At 43.4% G+C, this 24,891-nt stretch overlaps 1 protein-coding gene across 2 annotated transcripts in view; it reads right to left on the bottom strand.

The window, feature by feature from the left end:
- The window catches only part of sdccag8 (SHH signaling and ciliogenesis regulator sdccag8), a 43,308-nt gene that overhangs the window by 4,148 nt on the left and 14,269 nt on the right, over positions 1-24,891 (bottom strand). The window contains exons 14-16 of one of the 2 annotated variants that reach the window (XM_075478913.1): positions 16,527-16,654; positions 12,135-12,243; positions 10,589-10,720 (exon numbers count right to left, since the gene is read on the bottom strand). In XM_075478913.1, coding sequence (XP_075335028.1) covers positions 10,589-10,720; positions 12,135-12,243; positions 16,527-16,654 — 369 coding nt within the window. Of the gene's footprint in view, positions 1-10,588; positions 10,721-12,134; positions 12,244-16,526; positions 16,655-24,891 lie in introns of those variants that run through there. The other variant, XM_075478922.1, reaches the window with a different exon arrangement.

Below are 24,891 nucleotides of genomic sequence, written 5' to 3' on the forward strand. Positions count from 1 at the left end.
CCCTGAAATCTGAACAGCTCACTGAATGTATGATACAGAGGGCTCAAAACAAAACAAAAAAATAGCAGGGTTGATTTCTCTGTGTTTGAGTTGGTAGGGACTTAAAACACCCAAATATATGCTCTCAAGCAGAGGAGGAAGGGATTTTAAGATAATACATCCCCTTTAATGAACTGCACTTAAATGTGCAACAGAGACAAACAGATATCCTGCTTAACTGTTTCACTTTGTGCATAAAACCACCACAAATGACTTCACTTTGAACGATAAAACCCACCATCCTGCAGTTTTTATTCAAAAGAGAAACAACTCAGAGAGAAAGTTTTGTCATCACTACGACGTCCCAATTAGTGTGTCCCCTCTGACACAGCCGCAACTGAAGACAATGAACTCTTTCACTTCACACTGGGATTAGACTGTGTGTGTGTGTGTGTGTGTGTGTGTGTGTGTGTGTGTCCGAGCCAGCTGGGGTTTTTGGGCTGTGAGAATAGTGTGTGTGTGTGTTTGGGGGCGCAGAATGAATGTGTGTCAGAATATTTCCCACCAGCAGCTCATTGTTTCTCTCATTCATCCATCCATTCAGACAGCCATCCCCTCCTCAAGTGCAGCGGTGAACTCATTCACACTCACACACATGCTGATAATGAGACACGGGAAACCCTCGGCCCTGGAATCCACATTTGCATAATCAAACCAGTCATCCACGGTGATCCATATTTCTGTCCCTCACACAGAAAGTAATGTGTCATTTTATAAGAGGAACAGCTGCACAGATTTAAGCTGTACTCTTTCAAAGGGCATTTATTTATTATGGACTAATTCGAGGTGCTCGAGTAATTTATTTGCTACTTTTTAAAGTATCAAAAATATTGTAGCTTTACCCTCTACTAAATGAATCCACAAAATACCAGATTTTGCATTGAAGAAACCATCCTAACGCTGCTGCTAATTGCAGTGGGACTTCTTAGGTTTGCCTGCACTTTGACCCTGGTTGTGGAGCGTTTACTTAAAACACAGGCAGGAGTCGAGAGGTGACAGATAAAGCCAGAGAAGACAAACATAGCTGCTATTTTTTTTTTCTGTCTTTTCTCTAATCTTCAGTCTGAGAAATAAACATCAGCCTCTGGATGAGCTGCTCAGAGCCAAGACGCTGCCTCGGAAGAGAAATCTCCAGTTTGGATATACAAAATAAATCAAAAGCTTTATGTATGCCGTCACTTTGTCACGATTTCAACAGGTTCAGAATGCAACGAGGATGATGGGTGGGATACGGGCAAAGAAGAGCTCGGGGCAGAGAGACAGATAGGGGTAGCTTGGGGGGGGGGGCAGATGCCCCTGCCCTGCTGGTCATGTTGGCACTGGCAGGACTGCCTGTGTGTGACAGACGGGGGCGGCGAACATCCCAACTCTGACACAATCTGCTCTCTGCCTCTCCCAAACTGCCTCGCACCGTCTCATTTTTCATCACAATCCATCTCTGCCTCTTCGTTAGGAATCCCCCTCTTTCATCGTCGTCGTCATCATCATTGCCGTCTCTGCATTAGTTCTCATCCTCATCAGTCCTCCCTCCGTACATTCATCTTTAACCTGCCCTCTGTGAGCCTCCATTTCCTCCTCCGTCCCACCTGAGGCCCCACTGGGCGGTTTATCTCAGACCTAAAGGCTGCGTCCAGTCCTGCAGGCCCAGAGCGATGACTCCCCCTCCCTGCCTGGTGTTCCTGCAGCCGGCTGCCAAGCTGTCCTGACCATCCGCCCCCTCGCTACCCTCCACCCACTCTTCCTCTCCCTCCCTCGCCATCACGGAGTCACACAATAACTCAACCACGCGCACCGAAAGAGACGAGGCGCAAGCTGCAGACACATCTCACTAAACGCACACGCTCACAGTGGAGCGCCTAAAGGTCAGAAACAGAGCCTGTTGTTCTGAAGCTGTAAATGTTTGATGAGGGAAGTGTTGAGAAAGTGTCGACTGACGGCTTTTAGCTCCACACCACTAAACTAATCTGAGTCACGCTGAGAAAATGTCAATCCTCATCCAATCAGCCTCAGAATCTGACGCACAGAGATGCACCAGACACTTTGAGACAATCAAACACAACAGGAAGCGGATTCTCTCTTACAATTGGTGATTCGGAAATCTACGCTGGGTTTGTAACGTAGGAGACGTACAGCTCTCACCAGAATGAGTTTTACACCCGGTCTGCTAGTAGAGAGAAATGTGACACTGCAAAGGTTTTATTCTCTTGGCTCACAGATGACGTCCTGCCAAGAAAAAACTAAACAAAAACTAATCTACCCTCTTTTAAAAATCTGTGTTTTCATGTTCCGATTCCATCCTAACTTTAAAGGGTCAGTTCACCCTAATAAGAGGAAATGTTTTCTCCAGCTGCCTCAATACAGGGAGGTCAAAACCTATTTGTTTCTCTGGCTCACTGGTCTTTTATTTCTGTGCAGTAAAACATCTCAAACTCGCCTGTTAATGAGCACAACAGCTGCATAGAAATGCAAAATGCCAGCAGGTGTCCACACGTCAGCGACACCAAAGTCGGCGAGCTGCACAGGCAGCTGGTAAGTCAGTCCGTCAGGTCGTGGCCCAAGATGTTTAAATCTGCTGCAGGTTGTAAGCTAAAGGTTTATGCAATGCAGTGAGTAAAAGCTTTGACCCTGGCACAAACATAAACAACCGCAAACACACCGGGTTTGTCATAGCAGAGAGCTGCCAACCTCTGGCCTTACACAACACACCAACACTCTGTAATCCACTTCACCTCAACTTCATGCCCTGCCTCCGAGGGGTGGGGGGGTGTATGAGTGTGTGTGTGATTAAGGTAACGCTCCTTCCAGCAGCTAAAGCAGCAAATCCAATAACTGGCCTCTATCGACTGGCACACTCATTAATTAGGGCTTAATACAGCTTAATGCTCAGACACTGCCCCACACTAATCCACACACACACACACACACACACACACACACACACACACACACTGCAGGCTGCTCTGCCTCTGCCCGCTGCCGGGAACCGGTGAGGAGGGAAGAAAGCTTGGACGGATTGGAGGATGAACTGATGGTGAGACAGATAAATGGATGCTTTGGAGAAGAGGATCTGCGGTGGGTGAAAAATGAGGGTTGACAGTCGGTGGTGTCAGGTGAGGTGGCGGACTCAGAGACAAAGAGGCTGAAGGCTCCAGCCGTCACCTCTCTGCCGCCTGCTGCCGGCCTGGCAGACAGCTGAGTGGCTGAAGTTAGAGACGAGCTTCCCCGCTGACCTGGTGAAAGGACACCACCTGCTGGATCCCACAGTTCACTGACACACAAACACGCATTTATGCTGAAATAACTCCTCCAAAAAAAACCACCTGAAACTCCCTCCAAAGCAGCCCTGGTAGTGAGTGTGTCTTCTGCTCTCCAGCAGACATGATGAAGCAGGTTTTGCTGGGAGGCAGTTTGCAGTAATTTCCCCTGACAGACAAATAATCAAACTCAAGCTCACAATCTGCACCTCAAACTGCCGCGCTCTCTATTGACTGCTGCTACTGAGGAGATTTATTACAACACACAAATACAGTCACAGTTAACTCTCCGTGGTATACATCAGTCGTCGCCCACAGCTAGCGTCTAAACTCTGTTGTGGTTGTCTATGTTTGCATATTTATTTACAGGTGGGAGCATATGTCCTGGAGGCACGGTCCAAAGGGAAAGTGCTAACGTCATGTTAGAAAAACAGAGACGGTAATAGATTCAGAGGATCTGGAAGCGGCATTCAGGTCTGTCATTCAGCAGCCACACATGAATGTGCGTGTTATTACAACTAAAATAAACCAGTGCAGCATTTTACTTTTAAGCAAATACTTACGGCACCTACATTAGGAGAAATCTTTAGTTAAACTCGTGTCTTAAACTGAGAGATTATCTACCCTTAAATATACACTGACACACACACATCCAAGGAAAAGAAAATCACTTTTCTTTGTACAATAATTGGTCATTGGACTGACTGAACCTCCATGTAAGTAGGGAGGAGGTCGGCATCCAGGAGCCCCTTGGGGGATGAAGAACGCAGGCAGACGTCCTCGGTTTGCCTGGTTACTGCAACACTGCCAGGGGCATGAAGGCTGCAGCTGCCACACACACACACACGCACACACATATTTCACCCACCACCACCACCCTCACACCCCGGCGAACTCTTGGCTGGCACACAACTGCACCCAGGGTGTGTGCATGCGTGTGCGCCTGAGGGCCATGCCCCGAGTCTCCTGCACCAACCTGCCATGCCAGTTGTTGCTCGCGCTAACATGCACATTTGACACGGAAACAAGATGGGTGACACTGTGGGTTTTGATCAGGATGAGGCCGACGTGCATTCCCTCACTTTGCTTTTTTTCTGTCGTCATCATTATTGCCACCTGTCTTTTTTTTTTTTTTTTAAGTTTATTGGTGGTTATTAAAGTAGCAACTAATCCCCTAACTAACAAATCCTTGTTACAGCCTTCATGGGAACTCAAGATGATCTTTTAGTATTAGTTTCCAGCTGTTCTTCAGCCGCACTGTGTTTTTTACATCCCATTACCATGAACTGAAAATTCTCCAGTTTAGTAAATACAGACATGACATTATTGATCAGACGTACAGTCATCAGAGAGGAAACGTGGTCGTCGGAGCGTGTTGATTTGTTTCCACACTGTGGCTGACAAATGGAAAACAAACTTAGATCTGTAACCAAATGATCAACATTAAAATGTTTAAAAGCCTAAATCACAGATATTTTTCCAGAGGATTTGTGATGAATAAGTAGTAAAACGCTTGTGCGGGTCCTTTACTCAGCGTTTTCAACCGTGTAAAATTAAAAGGTTCTGCGTGAGAAGGCTGTTTAAAATATTTGGGAAAAAGCAACCAGCAGGTCAGAGTCGCTTAAACAAACAGCCAGACCTCACAACTCTTTAAAAACCTCTGTCATGCCCTATTTGACACTTTACATTATCTGTTACACATAATTTCTTATTCATGTTCTTATTTTTAACGGGCTTAAACATCCTTTCTGGTTTTGTCGAATTAGAATTTATGTAGATCTGTTTTTTTATGTCTAAATAAATAAAATTAATTCCATTAAGAGTGAATTTCAATGAAAAAAAGGCAATAAAAAGTCTAGTCCAAAAGAACTTCTTGCAACCAGAAGCTCCGGTGTTTATTATCATTTTAGACCTTTTTTTCTTTCCTCCTTTTGGCACTGAACAGCAGTTCAACATCAGTTGAAACAAGATCAGACGGCGTTAAATAAAGCACGTTTGGTGAGAATTTATATTAAAACTGATTGGAAAGTTTAGAAAGGCAGAACCTGACAGAGATGTAAACAACTCTGGACAGGCACAGAGGAAAACTCCGCTTTCATTCCATCAGTGTATTAACAGAGGTGTCAGTGCTGCTGCAGGCTGCTAAATCATCCATTCAATGTCAAAGTGTGCGCTGCCGTGAGGCCCGCTGACTTCTTTCAAGCCTTGTATTTGAGCATTTGTGTTCCCAGCATGAAGGTATTTCTGCTGATGTTATTTTGAACTTTTTTTTCTAAAGAAGGGGCAGGTGCTTCTGCCCCGGTTTTCCACTTGTATTTTTATGAAGTCGCGTTAGTGTCAGTGACTGGGGCTAGAGATGTGACGCTTTGCACACTTAACGCTCCAGCTTGCAAGCCGCTGGCTACAGCCCGACATCTGAGCTGCAAATCTGTGCGTCTGTGTGTGTATGTGTACGTGAGACGGAGCTGTAAAGCCACCGTTTGACAATGCTCTTTCAGCAGGCTGCCCCACGGCCGCTCCCGGCTACATAAACCAGCTGGGCACTGCAGAGACAGAAAGGGTGAGGGAAGAAGGAGCGGAAGATGAAGGAGGAGGGAGGATGACTGATCAGCGCCATCCAGAGGTCACAACAGAATATGTCACATCTGACATATAGGTTATAACAAGCATTTCTGAAATGCATTAAGTTTGTATTTTTACTTTAAATGTCATCTTCAGGTTGTGGAGAAGACGCAGGAGTCTTGCAGCAGAAAGCCTGTCACCTCAGAGAGGAGCATGAGGAGGTAAGTGGTAGAAAATGGATGGTTGGATTGATAGATGGATTTTCTTCTTCATTTAACAAGTTGAAAACAAGTATTTTCTTCACAAAAAGCTCGTAAAAATTTAAAGGATTCCGCCAGAACTGCTGTTTTTTCATCCAAGAATTTGAGCTCATCTCGCTGAGCTTTGCTTCTCTGAGGAAAGCGTGATCAAGTGAAGACGCTGCGGTTATGTGAAAATCAAAACTGTGTTTAAAAACTGTAAGAATGCAGTTGTGAACTGTGCTTTAACATGACATCAGCCTGTGGAGCAGGAATATGAAGCGTAGTGTTGGTAAACATGTGTAAATGCTGCACCTCAAGCACTGAGCCACCTTCTTTTCCTTCTCTTCATCTCCGCATCTCACGCTTTAATCATCCCTGTTTCTCAGTACCCCTCAGATCACACTAACGCACACACACACACACACACACACACACACACACACACACACACACACACACACACAGATGAGGCAAATTAATGCCTTCTTCTGGCTGGCCTCTGCCAACTTCATTTGCAAATGAAAAGTTTTTTTTTCGAGGAGCGTCCTTTTGCTTCTGGGGCATGGCAGCACACTGTGTGTTTGGGAGTGGAGGGGGTGAGGAGAGCACAGAGGGTGTGAGTGTGTGTGTGTGTGTGTGTGTGTGTGTGTGTGTGTGGCGAGAGCCCAGATGAAGCAGCCCTCGCCCGCGGTAGCAGCAAGCCTGTTCCTTCTTCCCCCGGCCCGCCGCGACCATTTGTTCCATTAACCGATCTCCTGGAGCCTCTGGTGCAAACACACACACACACACACATCCACAGGCATACATACTTCAACAACTGCTTGCACAGCTCATGCCACACATGGCCCTCCATCCCTCCGCCATCCTTTGCTCCATCCCTCCCTCCCTCCGCTGCTCTCCTCCAGACGCACGCACCATCTTTCTCGCGGAGGCCATATGGCTGAGTGAAGCCTGTGGATCTACAGACACATCTGCGTATATGTTGCTACTCCCATAAAAGACAGCACAGTGAGCTCCCATGAACACTCACACACCTCTACGCACACACTCGGGCCTGGCAAACATATCTGCAGTCACTATGTGTGCTTAAGTAAGTGTTAGTGTGATGCTGGTCTGTCGTATGTGTGTGAGAGTCTGTGTATGTGACCTAAGTGTGTACATGCGTAGTGATAATTGGTGAAACAGCCTGCGAACAGCTGTGAGGTGAGAAAAGGTTGCGTGGTGTTTAGTACAGAAGGCAGAGGGGAGGAGGAAAAGAGAGGAGGAAAGTTAGAGCATAAGGAAAGTGAAAAAAGACGAGGAGGAGAAGAGAGGGAAGCAAACGGAGGGCAGAGGGGAGGACTGTCACAACTGAGAAGCTGGATGCAAATCTTAATCATTAAAGAGAACTTCTTTTCCTATCTCATGTTATGTGAGATAATTATTTTTTCTTTTTTAAAGGAATTTCCTGAGAAAAAGTTAGAATTTACCATAAAAGTAACAATAAAGCCACGTGTGTTAACGAGCTGTACATTTACTCTAACAGTGTCTTTCTCCTGAAATATCATTTAGGACACGGTTTGTGCCGATGTTGTTCTCACCACATTAGTTAACATAAAGACTATCGATTTGATTTCTTAGGATGTTACAAAAAACTAAAAGAAAAAAAAAGGCATTATCCGGCCTCCGTCATCTGAAAATACAAAAACACACAAACATTTTTGTCCCCATTCAACTGGATTTTATTCTTTTTGTAATGTCTTTACTTTTAGTGACTAAAACATTGATTAAATAATTAATTTGTCTGTATTTTCTCGTTTATATTAGCTGAACTAAATTTGAAGAATGCCAAAAAGAAAATCAACAGAAGGAAAAAAAAAAAAATCTGTTGTTTATTTATTGTAAAAAAAAAAAAAAGAATTTGTGAGAACAGATAAAAATGATCTAAAGAATCATCTCTTGTATTGAAGCGCTTCTTTAAAATTGGTAATACATTTCAGTAACTGGCGTCGAACTAACTCTGCTTTCCTGCCCCATCTCTCCATCTCTCCACCCTCTGCTCCATCTCTTCATTTCCAAGCAAAAAAAAAAAAAAAAAAAAGCAACAACACAGAAATAGTGAAATAAATAATTAACTGGTGCAGCAAAACATTGTGTGCTAAAACCCCTGTGTAGTTTGGCAATCAGCTCGCCCATGTAAAAATAAATCAAGCTGATTTTCCAAATGTTTTGTGCGTGGTGCGCTGTTGCCGTTCTTCGCAGCACAGATTGCAGGCCGATGGAGAGGCTGTGGGGAGGGGCGGGGCGCTGGATATTGAACCCACTTACACCAGCTTGTTAACACGTACACCTTAACTCCCGAGCGGCGCGGCAGGGCGCCCGCCGAGCAATCGGGGGCCTGCAGGGACCAACTAACATGTACTCAATGTATGGACACACGCTATGAGAGCATGCGAGCTATTCAGTGCAAGAAAAGTGCCATAAGATGTACAATCTTATAGGAACAAAACTGCTAACACACACAACAGATATGTTAAAGTTCAGGCCCGTCTCAGAACATTCGGAACAACAGCACTTCAGTAAAGCTCTAATACAAGCTGCTAATCTAATTTTTGTTTGTTTGTTGTCGCGTAAACAAGATGACAGCAATTTGTTTGTGGCAATCAAAGCACAAAAAATTTAATCACACACAGGAAAAAAAAAACAAGTACAAGCTGCAATGTGTGCAGCATCTCATCAGACTCATCAAAAAATATGAAAGTATGATTAAAAAACGAGTCATACTGCTCCACCTTATCTTTGTATTTACCTCCTGGTGACAAACTACCAACAAAATCATCCAAAAACTACATGTATATACTGCCCAAACTAAACAAATGCCCTTCCAAATAAAAGTCATCCACATACACACACATTTACACCTTCTACGAAGAGCAAAATTAAACACAAAAATGTGGTCAAGCGGCTCAGCGCTCACTCCTAAAGTGACCCTCCACTAGGAATGAACTCGGGAGGTTTTTAAATACCAAGAGGATTCATCAACAAACTAAGTGTCAAAGCAGAAAATAAAACTCTGTTAATGCCAAGAGTGATTATCGTGGATCAGTTGGGAGAAGAGAGAAGTTAGGTGCCAACTTCCCCTCCAATCCACTTTTGGCAGCCAGAATCCAACTCTGCTTACCCTCCTGAGAACACGCAATAGCTACCCATACGCACACAAACACGCACGCACGCTTACACAAAAATACCACGGCAACATATGTGCGGAAACATACAGAATATTCATACTTCACAGTCCGTGACAACTCCGATTGTTTTTCTTCCTCTGAAACACACAAAAACAGTCGCGCCCAACCAGGAGACAGCTGTGACTCGGTAAACTTTGTTTTTTGGCAGCGTCTGACTGTCGGCAGGTTAACACCGGTGGGTGGAAGACAATATGTAGTGTCACTGATGGAGCAGGAGAGAAGAGTGAGCGCGCGTGTTAGGTGGTGTGTGAGCGGAAAGTGGAAGAGGTGGCGGTGGGGCACTGGGGTAGAGAGCCTGTAGAGTGGGGCAATAACACCCACACACCCTCGCCCACACCGGCAGAGCCAGGCTGTATGCCAGGCGCCCTGTGGAGACACACACCAACTGGGCTCCACACTCAGGAGAAAGAGACCCCCGTATTGCACACACACAGATTTTATCTGCAACTTTTAAATGCAGGAAAACAACAAATACTCATAATTAAGAAGCTTGAACAAAAATCTACACAAACAGTGTACGTTCATAATCTGTTACTGACTGATCCATCAATCAGTCGGCTGATTTTATTCATTTCTACACTAAAAATTCAATGCTTTGGGTGAAAAAATGACAACCCTTATCAAAAATGATGGAGAATAATTGTGTTGATTCATATAAATATGTGAAATCTCACTTTACTCGTCATCAAAGAGTCAACTTAAGTTTCTGTTACGAGTGAACGAGAGATTGTTCCATTATCCAATTTCTTTACAGAAAAAAGAGGGAATGAACTTAGCTCTGCTCATTTTAGACGATACATACAACCACAGGAGTAAAAAAAAAACAGTTTATTCTATCTGAACTATAATGAAAGAGAAAGGTTTTAGATCAAAGTACTCTGATGAATTAGAAAATGATACCTCTTTATGGACAACAGGAAAGAAGAAAACAAGCCGACAACAAAACAACAACAATTCTCATAAAAAATAAATATGAGATGTGCAGAAGATCGGTCGGGAACAGATTGTGTAGAAAACGGTACCTTTGCTCACAAAAGATAGTAAGAATAAAAAACCTAACACTAACCCAAAGCTGCTCATATTCAAAGAACCCTCAGATTGGGAAATTAGCCAGTAGTAAGCAACAATATAACGTCCTGACGCAGGCTTAAATGCACCTCATAAAGTAAAACGGAAATAAATTGCTGATTGCTGAGCGCGGCTTGCCCTCTGGTGTGTGTGTGGAGCTCGTGTAGCTGTGTGTGTTTCGTGTGTGTTTGCGCACCTGTCCTTCATGCGCTGGTGCATGCGTCCGTGCTGGACACACTGCTCCTCCATGTTGGAGCAGCGAGCTCTCAGACTCTTTACCGTTTCCTCCAAGTGTTGCTTCTCCAGAGCCAGATGTTCCAGCTCACTTCTTCACACACACACACAAAAAAACATCTTAGATGAAAATCCACGGCACCCTGCACATTTAAACTTCCAAACTGATTCAATGAAATACACTGTTTTGTTGTAAAAGTTTGTATATTGCTTTTAAACAGGTCCAGTGTGTATAATTGATAAAATAAATGCATTTGTTTGTGTTAAAGAGGTAATAACTATCTCTGAAATGACAAAGGAGACTTGAATACTAACATCCTTCACAATAATGTTATAAGACAATTAATATTTTTGGGGTGGCTGTAACTCAGGGGGGAGAGCGGTGGTTTGATCCAAGGCTTATGTCACACATGTCCAAGTGTCCTCAGGCAAGACACTGAACCCCACATTGCCTCTGATGCGTCCATCGGTGTGTGAATGTATGTGACAGAAAAAGCACTACAAAGCCTGTAACGCTGTACAGACTAAGACCAACTAGACCAGAAAAGAGTCCATTTACCATTAAAAAAAAAAAAAAAAAACCCTTACATAAGATCATCATCTTAAGTATTTCGTCCTCATCTGACAGCGTGTAACTCCTCTTTCAGTCTGGCTGGACATACAAGGCGTGAAAGAGGAGCAACACGCTAAAAAACCCACTAACCTGAAGTCTGAAGAACAAGACACCAAGGCAGAAAACATGCAATGCAAAGGTCTGAGTGAAACCTCTCTCAGCCTGGCTGAGGCCGTCCAGCAGGACTTTAACCGCTACAGCGGGCCTGGACTCCACGAGATCAAAGAGCCAGTGGCACTAAACACACCGACACCACACTGCTGTTAAACTGAATAACACACACATACAGCAGATGAAGCACTGAGGCTTCGGGCCAGTGTTTCTCCTACACATAAAAAAAATACATCAGTACTTTGTACACGCTGTATATTTATAGCATTTTGTATCATGAAAAAACTCAAAGTACTTTGGCGTGTGTGTGTGTGTGTGTGTGTTGGATGTGTGTGTTCTGTGGCTGGTCAGGCCAGTGCGGTCTGGCAGGGCCAGATTGGGAGCTGTCATGTGACTAATGTGCAGCACAGCTCCAACAGCTGACAGGACACTGGGCCCAGGGTCACTCTCATACACACAAACACACTCGAGGACTCGGACACACACATTCATGCGAGCGCACACACAGGCAGCCCAGATGGAGAGCTGTGCAGGCCTGCTGTGACTACTGTAGCATCAGGTTAACAAGAAAACAGGTCAGACTGGAAAGCAGTTTGTAGTATGTTGACATGTTCTGCTGAACAGCCTGGAAGGATGACGCTTTGTGAAAAGATGACATGGATGTCCAACAGACAGAGGGAATAAAGCACAGAGGGAGAGAACAAACGAGTGTCAGGAGGAGAAAAGGCAAAAGACGGAAGCTTTGAAACCAAATGAAGCAATCATTGAGGGAGTGAATGTTCACCTGCTATTTGATGACAGCTCCTCCAGTTTGGCTCCTAGTTTGCAGCACTCCTCTTTCAGCTTCCTGATCAGGGAATTCTGGGAAGTCAGGAGATTATCCATCTCTCCAACTGCGAACGGACAGAGGAAAGCTGCTGTAACTCCACAGGTGATTTCATACTCTCTGAACAGCTGATCACAAGCTTAGTCTGTCTTCACCTTTAATTAATATTAAGCCTAGTTTGACCTGCAACAGTCCATGTTACATCATCCCGCTGCAGACGCACCGTGGTAGAGTGATATTCACCTTGCTAAATTCTGTATTGGCCAGTTTCAAGCACAGCGTTGGTTCTGCTTCTCTGTGATTTGTATTTTCAGGTCATTTAATAGCACTTTTCTATCAATTGAAGTCCCACTCTGCTCAGCTTGGGACAAAATTATGATCCTTTCAGCTTCAAATCAGAGAAGCTGTACGAGACAAAATCCCATCCCATTCATCATGTTTCCCTCGGAGAACAAGTAAAAACATTCTTATGAATATGAACCAATAACTCTTTAATTTACAAGTAACAGTGGTGCGGTTTTTTTTTACAATCTGGGAGTAAACATCCCTAAAACACGATTACAGATAATAAAAGCACAAGTTTTTTAATCAGATAATATCAGTGGGCCATTGACTGACTGAGACATTTAATAGTTTTTAAGTTGCTGTGGTTGTAATTGTTTTGTTTCTACAGCTTATGTGGCTGAATTTTTCTAAAAAGAAAAGAACTTGTGTCATTGACTCAAGAGGCCGTTTAAGTCAGGATTTCAGATAATCAAAAGCACAATTTAGGAGAGATAAAAAACATGTTTTTGGTTTCATGCTGTTGTAGTTTGAAGTGACAGGAAACTGCATTAGTGGGGAGAAATGCTGAGAGGCCACTTCTGCGGCCTCACATCAGAGAACAAATCTACCTTATGGACAGAGGAGAGAACTGAAACCTATTGAGACAAAACTGCAGCAAAAGCAAGATACATATGTCATCTTTGAATGTATTCCCAGAACTGCCTTTGTCAACATTCACATTGAAATCAAAAGTGTTCAAACGACAGGAGCAGACGTACAGAGAGAAACAGCCGTGCACAGAAGACAGAATGGAAATATAAAGTGTGTGAGAAGGGTGAGAGGAGGTGGATTGTTGTTTGAAAGCGCATTCTCTCTCCTTTCCACCCTTCCTGCCACATTCTCATCCGCACATGGGGGCCTCTTTCTGAACAATCCAACACTGGGCTTTCATCGTTCCTTTGAAATAGTCCACGTTTCGCTCTCCAACATATGTCTGCTCTTTTAAAATAACAATGGATTTGGATTGAGGGAATGATGCACCTGCTTCAGCATTCTGTTACCTTTACAAAAAAACACCAAGGACTCACAGTCTTTGAAAAGTAGCTCAGACTTTTCTTCTTTTCGTAGAGGACAATAGATCTCTGCACTGCAGGACAATTATTATATAACTGCACGTTGAAGACTGAAGATGGTCCTCTTATTTCCTTATGGAAATGCAATTAAAATGTTTAATTAGAAAATCATAACTGAGATAGATGTAAAGATTTGGATCTTTGAACCTAACCTCCCATTTCATTCCACTGTATTAAATCAATGCCCCGGACGATGCACAAAGAGCAGAAATTGGAGGCTGCAGCGCATTCAACTGTTAAACTACACAAACTCACACGCGTGCACACACACATACACTCAACGAAGTTTGGTCAGTGCTGGAAAAGTTGTATGAAGAATGGTAATTAGCCGAACAGGCTTTGAATGCGTCTGGCCGTGCGTAGGCCAAAAAGAACCCTGGGACACAGAAACACAGCAGAACTGGCACTGGAAACAAACAGAGGAAAAATGAGGGAGGGAGGGATGGAGGGAAGAAGCGTGGCAGGGAGGGAGGGACGGACAGAAACAAATATCTGATATCGTCTAGGGGCCGCTCTGCACACATTTACTCGAAAAAGAAACATGAAAAAGAATTTCTGAAAAAAAGGTGGGAGGGAGCGGTGAAGAAGGGAGAGGGGTGGGGGGGTGGATGGATGGAAGGACAAACGGATGGACAGAGAGGCGGGATTGGGAGAGCAAGAAAGCTAATTATCCAGCTCGTCTGTTGGGTTGCACGGGGAGAGGAAGTGATGCGAGCTACTAAAGGACGTCCACCCCTCTATCCCCTCCCCATCCAGTTTCCTGCTGTGCTCTGATGTCAGCTCTCTTTAGACAACATGTGTGCTGCCGACACGCGCCAGAAAGAAACTCTTTGTTAACCCCCCCCCCCATTCATTCCTCCCCCTATACCCTCCATCTTTGTTCTGCATACCAGCGGGCTCCCTGGTTGTTGACGAGAACCACAGGTAAATAAAAAGATAGAAGAGGAGAAGAAGGGCAAGTGGTGGAGGGGGAGTGGTGGGTATGAGGGAGATCCAGATGGTGCAACAGATGTGTTAGCAGCAGCAGCTCTGCTGTGCAGACAGACAGGGAGCTCTGAGCTGGGTCTGTGCTCTGCTCCCATCACCTTCCCTCTGCTCTGCCCTGCTACTCTCTATTCTCTTCTTAAAGCTTCCGTTCTGCTCGTTTTTCTTTGTTCTGCTCTTTTTTTAGGTCACTTCAGCTCAGCTGAGATGAGCTGCATTCCTCTCCGTGTTGTTATGGTACAGCACCTTCTTCTGGAAGAAGCAGGTTTACAAAAGATCAACCCTGAGAAATGAACTTGTGGAAGAGACCGATACTAATCTGACACTGTTCTGGTTCTGGCCTTTGTCAGAAATCACTCACCACTCACGATATAGCGGACTACAGAGTCTTAATGTATGTATGCCAAAAAAATCCCACAGTGCACCATGAAAATGTCACCCACCCAGCAAATATATCCCATAATCCATTGCATCAAGGAAATAAGGCTTCACGCTGACCTCCAGCAGCTCCAAAACCTTTTATGTTTTCTGTTTAAATTTTAAGATATTCCATTTCTTTTCCCCCCCAGTTTCTAAACAACATAAATTATAAATAAAGATTGCCATTATATATGAAAGGAGTATGAAGTATTGGGCATATAATAAGATGCTTACTTACTACATACTTTATACAAAATGTATCGAATTTCTGTTCCTTTTAACAGCAGGCACTCCGTTGGAGAAAACGGAGTTGACGTTCACTCAGTTCATCACAAAATAAGCATAGCAGTACTGAGCTGATGCTTTAAATCGATTCGACAGCTGTCATTTCATGACCTAAGTAGTGTCTGAAAGTGTTCTCTTTCATTATGATGATCGCCCTGCTACATAGTCATCAGCAGTGATTAGTGAAACAGTTGTTTCTACACTGCTCACAACACGGTGTAAGAACTCAATACTGCATGTAGGCCTGTCACCATTATCACATTGTCACCTCGTAATTATTTGTGCTAATATAAAATATTCTGCATAATTATTTTCATTCACCTTCACGTAATCAGCTGAATTAGGCTAAGAGAAACAACATATTTCCATCAGTTCCTTCTCCTGCTGGAATTTAATGGCACCTGAGAGGAGAGTTAGAGCAACCCACTGTTCATCTCAAAAAGCCAAACAGAGAATTTTTCTAAAAGCTGCTTTTCAATGACAGTTTCTTGACATTAGTTCAATGTCATTGTTTTACTTTTAAAGCCAAACACTGCAGTAGCACCCTGGGCATATTCTGGTTGTCAGCCCAGGAACTTGAAGGAAGCAGTTTGTCAGATTTGCAACGAATGCAGCAAAAATGTAGCGATCCAACATCCAGTCCACTTGTTCTTCTTCTTAAGGTTTATTAACAAAACATCACATTCTAAATACTGTGATAGAAGAAATTTGCCGATAAAAGAAGAAACACAAAATGTTATTTGTATGAAAACTGTAAACTAAATTTTCATTATCATAACAAATCTACACAAGAAAATTGCAGTTAAATGTGCTGTGTAGCCCTGTATAGATTTTCTCAAGTGAGTGTGTAAGTGTGTGCGTGTGGTTGTGTGTGTGCGTGTGTGTGTCTTCTCACAAAAAACTTTCAAACGCAGCCATATGTGAAGATTCGCCCACACAGTCCACCTGTCCTATAATCATCCATGAATACTTATATCTATATTAACTTGTTCTAAATTTAGTTTTAATTGATGGATTTTTTTATATATTGACGTTGTTCTCTTGGTTTTTAATGCAGCTTCTTTGAAATTTGCAGCAGCAGTGGGAATGTTACTGTTTTCCTTCTTCTAAAGCATATTAAAGTAAAAAAAAAGATATATATAATATATATCTATATATATCTATATATATATATATAGATATATATGATATGAGTCAGAGATCACTGTCGAAAGCCAAACTCAACAACATTGCTGCTGCTGCTGCAGTGGATTGAAGCACTGACCTCTCTGCAGGTGCTGAGCCTCTGTTTTTTGCAGCATCACACCCAGCTCTTTCTCCCTTTCCCGCACTGAAAGGGTCACAGAAGCCAATTCCTCTGCATGAGTCCATTCTGCGCTCTCTCTGTCCTGTCTGGAGAGAAGAAAAGAGACTTTTTTTTAAAAAAAAAAAGAGAGAGAGTTAGAGAACAGAATCAGCAGCATCGGTAGTAATGGAAACTCAATTTGTAATGAGGTGTTATAAGGTGATCAGTTCAATGAGATAAAGGTTTTGACATTTCTTTTTATTTCTGGCACAATTTTACCACGCAATATCGCTTTCCTGCATTTACGCACATTAAATCAAAAGAAGAGAGTCGAGAAACGTTACGTTATCGTGTCATAAACCAATTTAATGAACAAAACGGACTTTCTATCATATTCAGATCACAGTAACAGCTCATCAACTCCAGAGAAACTAAGAGTTCAACTAAAAATGAAGCTGCCTGGCTACTCAACTCTTATTTCTACATTAAAAACTGAAGGGAAGAAATACCTCCTATCAATGAAGAACATCACAAGTGTAAAGAAAACAACTGGGATGCTGCCCAGTCCCTTTGCAGCATGCTGGTAATCTTTGCCTGATGGCTTCTAACTCATTCTGCTAATAGCAGAGCATGAAAACCACTTCTGACTCAAAAGCACAATCGGGTCATTTATAACACATATATCTAATAGGAAAAAAAAAAGTGTTTTATTCAACCATAACTAAAGTTACATGCTTGTTTAACTGAACTACTCTTCAGTTTAGACCTTTAGATTCAGTTTTTTATTCTATGGCTCACGTTTCTTCTCCATGCGCACTGAAGTGGTTTACAGGTACACCGCTACTGTTAAAACACTCAAACTAGAGCAACATTTCCTGCTTATGTTGCTAAAGTTTTACACTCAAAGACGTATAAAGTGCTAAATTTAGGCCTGCAGCGTGATCGGAGGCAGTTACAGTGTGTGACGAACACCAGCCACCTGAGGAGATTACTGCATGTCAGTTAGCATCAGCACACCGGCACGCTCAACAACTGTTTCTGGAGCAACTGTTGAGCATGTGGAGAGAGAGCAGTGATGTGGAAAAGAAAGACTGATGGCTGAAGGCAGAGGTGACAGAGGAAGCAGGAGGAGCACTCACACCGTACAACGGGTGCAAAGGAAAGGACAGAGAGGAGAATTACAGAGAAGACTCAGGGGGTTGAAGGGTAAATGTGTCACACCAATGTCAGCTTGACGACCCCTGAGTGATTCAGCAGCTGTCTGCAACATACATGCAGAGGCAAATGAATAAAAATGTGTTCTGTGATGCGGCTGCTTGTCATCCTGCGTGTACAGATACATACAAGTACTGTAACATCAGCTCAAAAGTTGTTTTTGTCCAAATTTGGTGGCAATCAAATCATCCTGAAATTCATCTGTACTTGAATGGAATCGAGCAGGTAAGATGCAAACAACAACACCGCATTTTGATCCTGCATGAGTCAAACTTTACAACTCAACTAAGTCCAAATGTACCGAGACAACAGAGAAACAGACAAAGAAGGAGTGAAAAGAAAAACCACAAAGAGAGGGAAAAAAAAACAGAACAAATAAACAGAACTCTTCCTGAAGTCCAAAGGCGCTAATGAAGAGAGAATTCTCCAGTTTAAGTGAAAACTTTTCTCCCCTACGGCGCTTGGCCTGCATCTCTAAAGTGACCGCGTCTGTCTGTTCATCGTGTGTGTGTGTGTGTGTGTGTGTGTGTGTGTGTGTTCTCCTGCTGTCCTGCTGTCTGGGGTGTGAAAGCGGGTGGCGGGTGTGCAGGGGACACAAGGAGACTGTGTGTGTCTGTACTCGTATGAGTGTGTGTGTGAGTGTATGAACCCCCGCTGGGCTTGAACAGCAGCCTGAGCCACCAAAGCGCACACCAGGGCTCAGCGGGAGATGGCGGGCAGGCACTGCCAGCCATTTGGTCCTGCAAGAGGTTCCAGGGGGCCGTGTATTTGTGTATGTCGATGTGTGTGCGTTTGTGTGCGATCGGGATGGGGGGTGGAGGGGGAGCTCACACCAGACCTGTTTACCCACCAATTAGCATCAGACAGACCGCCAGAAAGTTCCAGCAGTCAGCAAGAGAGTGGTAGTGATGAAGAGGAGGGTGACAAAAACTGAAGATAGAAAAGCAAAAAGACAGAGAGCTAAACATTTGGCATCTGGTTGGTCCTGCAAATCTCCTGAAACAACACTGACAAGTACAACCTAATAAAGTACAAAGAACAGAACAAACAAATGAAAGCCTACACTTCTGGGTGGGAGTGGGTAAAACCTGCAGAAGTTCTGGTGTAGTTAGTTAGGTCTGAACTCTTCTATCCTTGTGACGACGCTATGAGAGCCTCATAGAAAATCAAAGTGAAACTGGTAAATCAAAGTGAAACTGGTAAATCAAAGTTACGGGGTTCTTTCTGCATCGCCATTTTGTAAACTCAAAGAAATGCACGGTGTTTACTTGCAAAATGTAGCCACAAAATGGCTGCTGATGAGCGCTATCAAATTAAAGCATAGAAAAAAATAGGACACAAAGGAAATATGTCAGCGGAGAGCCAAGCCCTGGAGCAAGTGTTTGGGGCGACAGCTAGAGCAGAGGCTGAATGTGTGAGGCTGGAGCTGTGAGCTTCTCCTTGGGCAATAATCTGCCTTTTAGTTAATTGGTGAGAGGGGTCCGGGATGCTGCCTGTGGCATGAACTCTTACGTGGGCCTAACAGGCAATAGACTGGATGTTCAGCTAGAAGATAGCTGGGCCTGTTTGTATATGCCTGGCCTGATGCACTGTAGGACAGCTTGATAAGTATGGCGAGAGCTGCATGGGCCAGGGGCCTAAGGTGGGCTGGGATGGCTCTGGGGCTGTGGCCAGGTACAGTGGCTGCTGGGTAAGTGGGAGGTGGCAGTGGCTGGCTGGCTGGCTGGCTGGAGTGATGAGGAAGAAGAGGGAGCCCAGTCCACACTGCCTGCTTAAGTGGGCACTATTCAAGCTGTTGCCCATTAGATGTGGGGTGCCAGGGCCTGACCAAGCGCAGAGTTTGCTGCACCCCATGGTGCAGCCGGCATCCCACGCCAGAATCACCAAATGCTGGGATTTATCAGAGAACGAGCACAAATTGGAATCAGACGGTGGACTTGGAGGAACTGGAGACAGTCGCCAACGCCAGACATCCCTGACCGCTGTTCAGACTAAAGTAAAAACAGACTTCACTCTCCTGTGAACGCAGCATCACTCAGGTACTTATACACACACAGAAACAGAGGGCACACATATGAACACTTGACACAAAGAATTAGGAAAAGTGACATGACTGATGAAGCACAAAGATAAACTCGAATTACTTCCAAGCCTTCCAAGTACATTTAAAGTGTTAAATATTAACTTGAATTGTATACTGATTATCTACCAAAATGTATGAGTAAAACTAAAGAAAAGAATTCCTCAAATCTATACCGGGTTATATTTTAATATAATAAAATGTATAAAACTGACATGCAGGTGAACAAAGCCTACAGCAGAAATATGATAAATCATCCACACTTTTGGCACCTTTTAGCCAATAAGTGGTTTTTATGAGTTTCTCATTCACATACATACAACCCTTCTTATAATAAATATGCACTCTATGCACGGTATGCGGTGCTTTTCTCTACAATCCGACACTGATGAACTTTATGTGGGAGTCGGGGTCTTGCCAAAGGAAACTGTGAAATATGGATCAAACTCCTGACCTTCCAGATGGATGACAAACCATTCTACCAACTGACCCACAGCCGTTTCACAACATGTGGAAACTCAGGCTCGAATCGCAACGAAGAAGACAAACTGCAGCAGATGACGATTAGTTTTCCAATCAAAGGCTTGCTGTGATTTTACCTAAACGGTAGTGATAGTGATGATAGTGTTGTGTAAAATCAGAACCATTTGCTCTTAAAGCGCAATGATTCATTCTTATGGAGGAACTCCAGTGGATCCAGCTCTATCTTTGATAGACTGCATCAATCAGACAACATTAATATTCAACAGTTTGATGCGTAGGACTACAAAGATGCTTTCTGCTTACAGTTTGTGTGAGTGTGCCTGTGTGTGTGCCTGTGTGTGTGTGTGTGTGTGTGTGTGTGTGTGTGTGTGTGTGTGTGTGTGTGTGTGTGTGTGTGTGTGTGTGTGTGTGTGTGTGTGTGTGCCTGTGTGCCTGTGTGTGTGTGTGTGTGATGATGAGACGGAGGCCTGGTGTAGGCCTCTCTAACTGCCGCTGCCAACAATGGATGAGACGCACCGTAGTGAAAACAAAGTGACATATTGAACATTTGCTGTGCAGCGTGTCTGCGATGCCGAGCACAATAAACATCTGAATTATTTTGTGCAGCAGACCGCACAGTGTAACACGATGTTCTGTCACACGCACCTCAATGTGTTTTAGCACATTTTTATTAAACCTCGGGGTGATGCAAGTCAATCACTCTGCTCTCATTTTTCTTCTGACACCCCCCCCCTTCATCTCGCTGCTCCATTTTATAAGACAAACACATCAAACGCAGAGGGAGCCTGATGCAGCTCGACCGCCTGTTTACTCTGCATCCAGCCCATACTTCTACCTCTCCGTCCATCTATCTGTCCAGAGTATTCTCATCTTCTCATTCCCATCTTTTTTCTCTGCTGTTTCCATCTCTCCCCCCTCCCTTCTTGTTTCCCTCCCACCCTTTTTTCCTGTAACTAAACTGGCTGTGTCTCTCTCCATCTGCTGGTTCTTCCTTCAGCGGCCCTGCACCTGTTCACACCTCCTCTCCTGTTGGCCACCTCTCTTCCCCCCTCTTATCTCTCTCTTTCTCTCCGTCATCCCCCCCACCCCCTCTCAGCTCAGTGCGATGCTGCCAGGCCCGCTCCTGGCTCAGTTAGCCTCTCTGTCATTCAATCCATCTGTCGGCAAGTCAACTTTGTTTACAGCGGGCGGCCCAAGCCTCTTTTCTTCTTCAAGGAGCACTAAAGCCCCCCCCCGACGCCACCACCAAGGTCAGTGGTTAGCCAATCGTGCCCGAAAAGCAGAAAACTGCCACTGTTTAAAGTAGAAAATGATATCCTCCATCACCAACACACTCATGCAAAAGCATGAGCAATATATCCAATTCGGTCCATCTTAAAAGCCTTCTGTACACTCTCATGTATATAAATAAGTGTAAGCATTTACACACGGACAGCCACAAATAGAAGTGACCCTCTCAGAAACCGGCATTTGTTGTACGAGCACACATTCCCTCAGAGAAAAACCCAGCTCTAGATTGAAGTAATTAGCTGCTGATTGGCCTCTGTCATCATCCATCTACTCGCATAACAGAGCAAGAGAAGTTTAGAATCTTAATTGGCACAGATGACTGATGGTCTTAACACAAGAAGAGCGGACTGGCAGAGCAGGCATCTGTGATTTTTTAAAAATAAACACACAGCATACGTACAATATGGTCTCATACCCAACCAATCCAGAAACCCAGGACTCATCGTCAGTGTCAAATCTGCGCCCTACAGGAATAGTGGTGGGTAACATATGTGGCAGTGCTGGAGGTCAAATCTATTTCAGCTCAGACGGTAAATGGCTGCCTACTCCCAATTAAGATTTTAAAGCATATGTACAATAGTCGTTATTGTATGTAATATAACTGTAATATATAGTTTAACTTCATTTAAAAGTAGGATAGGTAAAAGGTAAACCTGACCTAATAAAGGGAAACATAATGTGATTATAGATGTTCAGTCAAAGCTGTGTGAGAGAAACTACTTGGATTATTGTCTCCTTCTATGAGCCCAGTTCACTGGTGTTGGAATTCACTTTACACGTGACAGATTTCCAATGCTGTCAGACCCCTCCATCCCACAGGATCTGGGTTTTTTGGTTATGTTTTTGTACTTATTTGGTATTTTTATTCAGTGCTCTTTGTGTTTTCTTTATCAGATCACTTGGTTTCATTTTAGTTCTGTTTCTCTTCGTATTTAGTTGTTTAATTTATCCTTGTGTATTCTTGTTTAATTTTCAAGTTAGTGTGCTCTCCCTCGCCCCCTGTGTTCTGCCATCTCTCTCTCTCTCCTCAGTCTGTCTCCTGCCCTCTGCTCTCATTAACTCTCACCTGCAACCCGTTACTAATCAGCCACCAGTTCCTGCTCCAGTATTCACCTCCCCAGTATATATGTCTGTCTTGTTCCACCACTCCTCGCCGGATCCTCATCCTATACTACGTCCTAAACATCTGCATGGTCTCACTCCTGTCCCTGGTTTTCCTCGTCAGTTCTGTCTTCAAGTATTCAAATCTGTTTTGTTATTTTCTTAGTTTTATGTTCAGTTTAGTTTTTTATAACGCCAGCTTTGCTGTCCCTTTTATTTATATATTTTTTGAAAATAAATCCTTTAACTTTAATTTGCCTCCCGTCCGTGTCTGCACCTGGGTCCTCCCTTAACACAACATGACATCCTGAAGCCAAACTAGAAGGGAGGCACCTGTTAACCCACCCAAGTTATCCTCAGTGAATCTTACCTCCTAACATCATTCCTGCCAACATCTTCTAGGCCGCTTGTTTTAATTAGTTGTGCTGATCATGTCTCAAGTGCAGAAACTGAGAATCTTATTGTTTTTAAAAGAAGCAGCATCTTTTTCAACAGTTGGGGGAGGCGTATGTTTACAGCATCTTCACGTCTTTGATCAAAACTCTTGAAGGTTTTGGAAACCGTGGAGACCAACTGCAGTTTGAAAGTTAAATGTTTATGAATTGTTGCTTGATGTGGGATTTTAGCGGCCGAGCAGCTCCTCCACTGTCACATTTATTTTTTTTTGTTTTAAAAAGTGCTACATGTTTTCAGTGGGTCAAAGGGTCGGGACCATAGGCGGGCCAGTTTAGCTTTCTGACTCTTTTACGTGGTTCTGCACTGTGTGGCTGAAATAAACCAAGCATTCCTTGAAAAAGACAACTGGATGGCAGCATATGCTGCTCCAAAACCTGAACACATTGTTAGGCATTAATGGTGCCTTCACAGATGTGAAATCTGTACGTCATGTACACTAACGCAGCCCCTAACCATGATGGATGCTGGCCTATGGACTGTGTTCTGACAAATCCTCAAGTTGTTATATTTTTCAAGAATATTATGACGGGGGTGGTCGGTGGCGTAGCGGGTTAAGCAGCTGCCCCATGTACAGAGGCTTAGTCCTCGATGCAGCTGGCCCCGGTTCTTTGCTGCGTGTCTTACCCATTTCTCTGCCCCCTGCTTCCTGTCTCTCTCACACTGTCCTATCATTAAAGGCATAAAAATCCCCAAAAAATACTTAAAAAAAAAAAAAAAGAATATTATGACGATGGGATGAAAGTGATTCATTTGTCTTAAGTTTTGTGCCACCTGTAAATGACCAACTGGTAATGCAACACTCATCATGGGAATAAAAATCATGGAGTGTAAATACGTCTTAGCAGAGCTGTCTGTCAAAAACAGCCTTATTTGTTTAAAGTTTTGTGGGTTAAATTTAGTTTCTGTCACTTGTTTTACGTGACTATAAAAATAAGTGGAACAAAAATAGTCCAATATAATCTCAAGAAACTTTTCCAGTCTTTCATTTACCATATCTACTTTTTTTTTTAAACGATCAAAATATGAGCATTCATTAAAAGGAAAAAAATATCTTAGTTTCATCATCTAAAATGCTGCTTTCTACCATTTCCAATTACATATAGAGGGATAAATCATTTGCAAATCTTTACTAAGCAAATATGAAGTTGTTTTACTGTTAAAAATCATCCTGTGGGTTCATTCTAGGACTTCTTATGGTAATAATTCCAAGAAAGAAAATTAAATCAACAATGAATCATTCTCCAATAATGTTAAAAGGTTTATTTTAGGTGCCACAAAACCTCAAATGATGTTTTTCACTGCAGAAATAAAGCAGCTCTGCTGCAGAAATCCTGGATCTGTGGAGGAGTCTGAAGGAGAATTAATCAGTGATATCCTAATTCTTCACCCCTCTCTTCCTATCCCTTTTACTGACTATTCCAGATCATTTTTCACTCAGCTGTTACCTTGCTCCAATCTTATAAATCTTCTGTCCTTTGCGCCTCTTTGTGATAAACTCCTGGTACAATCTCCTGATGGGAAAACTGGACCGCAACCTAAGAGGCCTGGCACTGCTGTGCCCGCAAAGGGAAACACAGATAAAAACCAGGGTTAAAGGCAAGAGAGAAAAAAAGAAGTGAGCAAAGAGCAGCTATATGATGGATAAAAATGACAAGGATGAAAAGCTAAAAGGAGGGATCAATCGGGTTGGAAAGAGACAGCGTTGAAAGAGAGGAATGA

Source organism: Odontesthes bonariensis, chromosome 2 (genome assembly GCF_027942865.1).
Source record: "Odontesthes bonariensis isolate fOdoBon6 chromosome 2, fOdoBon6.hap1, whole genome shotgun sequence".
NCBI lineage: Eukaryota > Metazoa > Chordata > Actinopteri > Atheriniformes > Atherinopsidae > Odontesthes > Odontesthes bonariensis.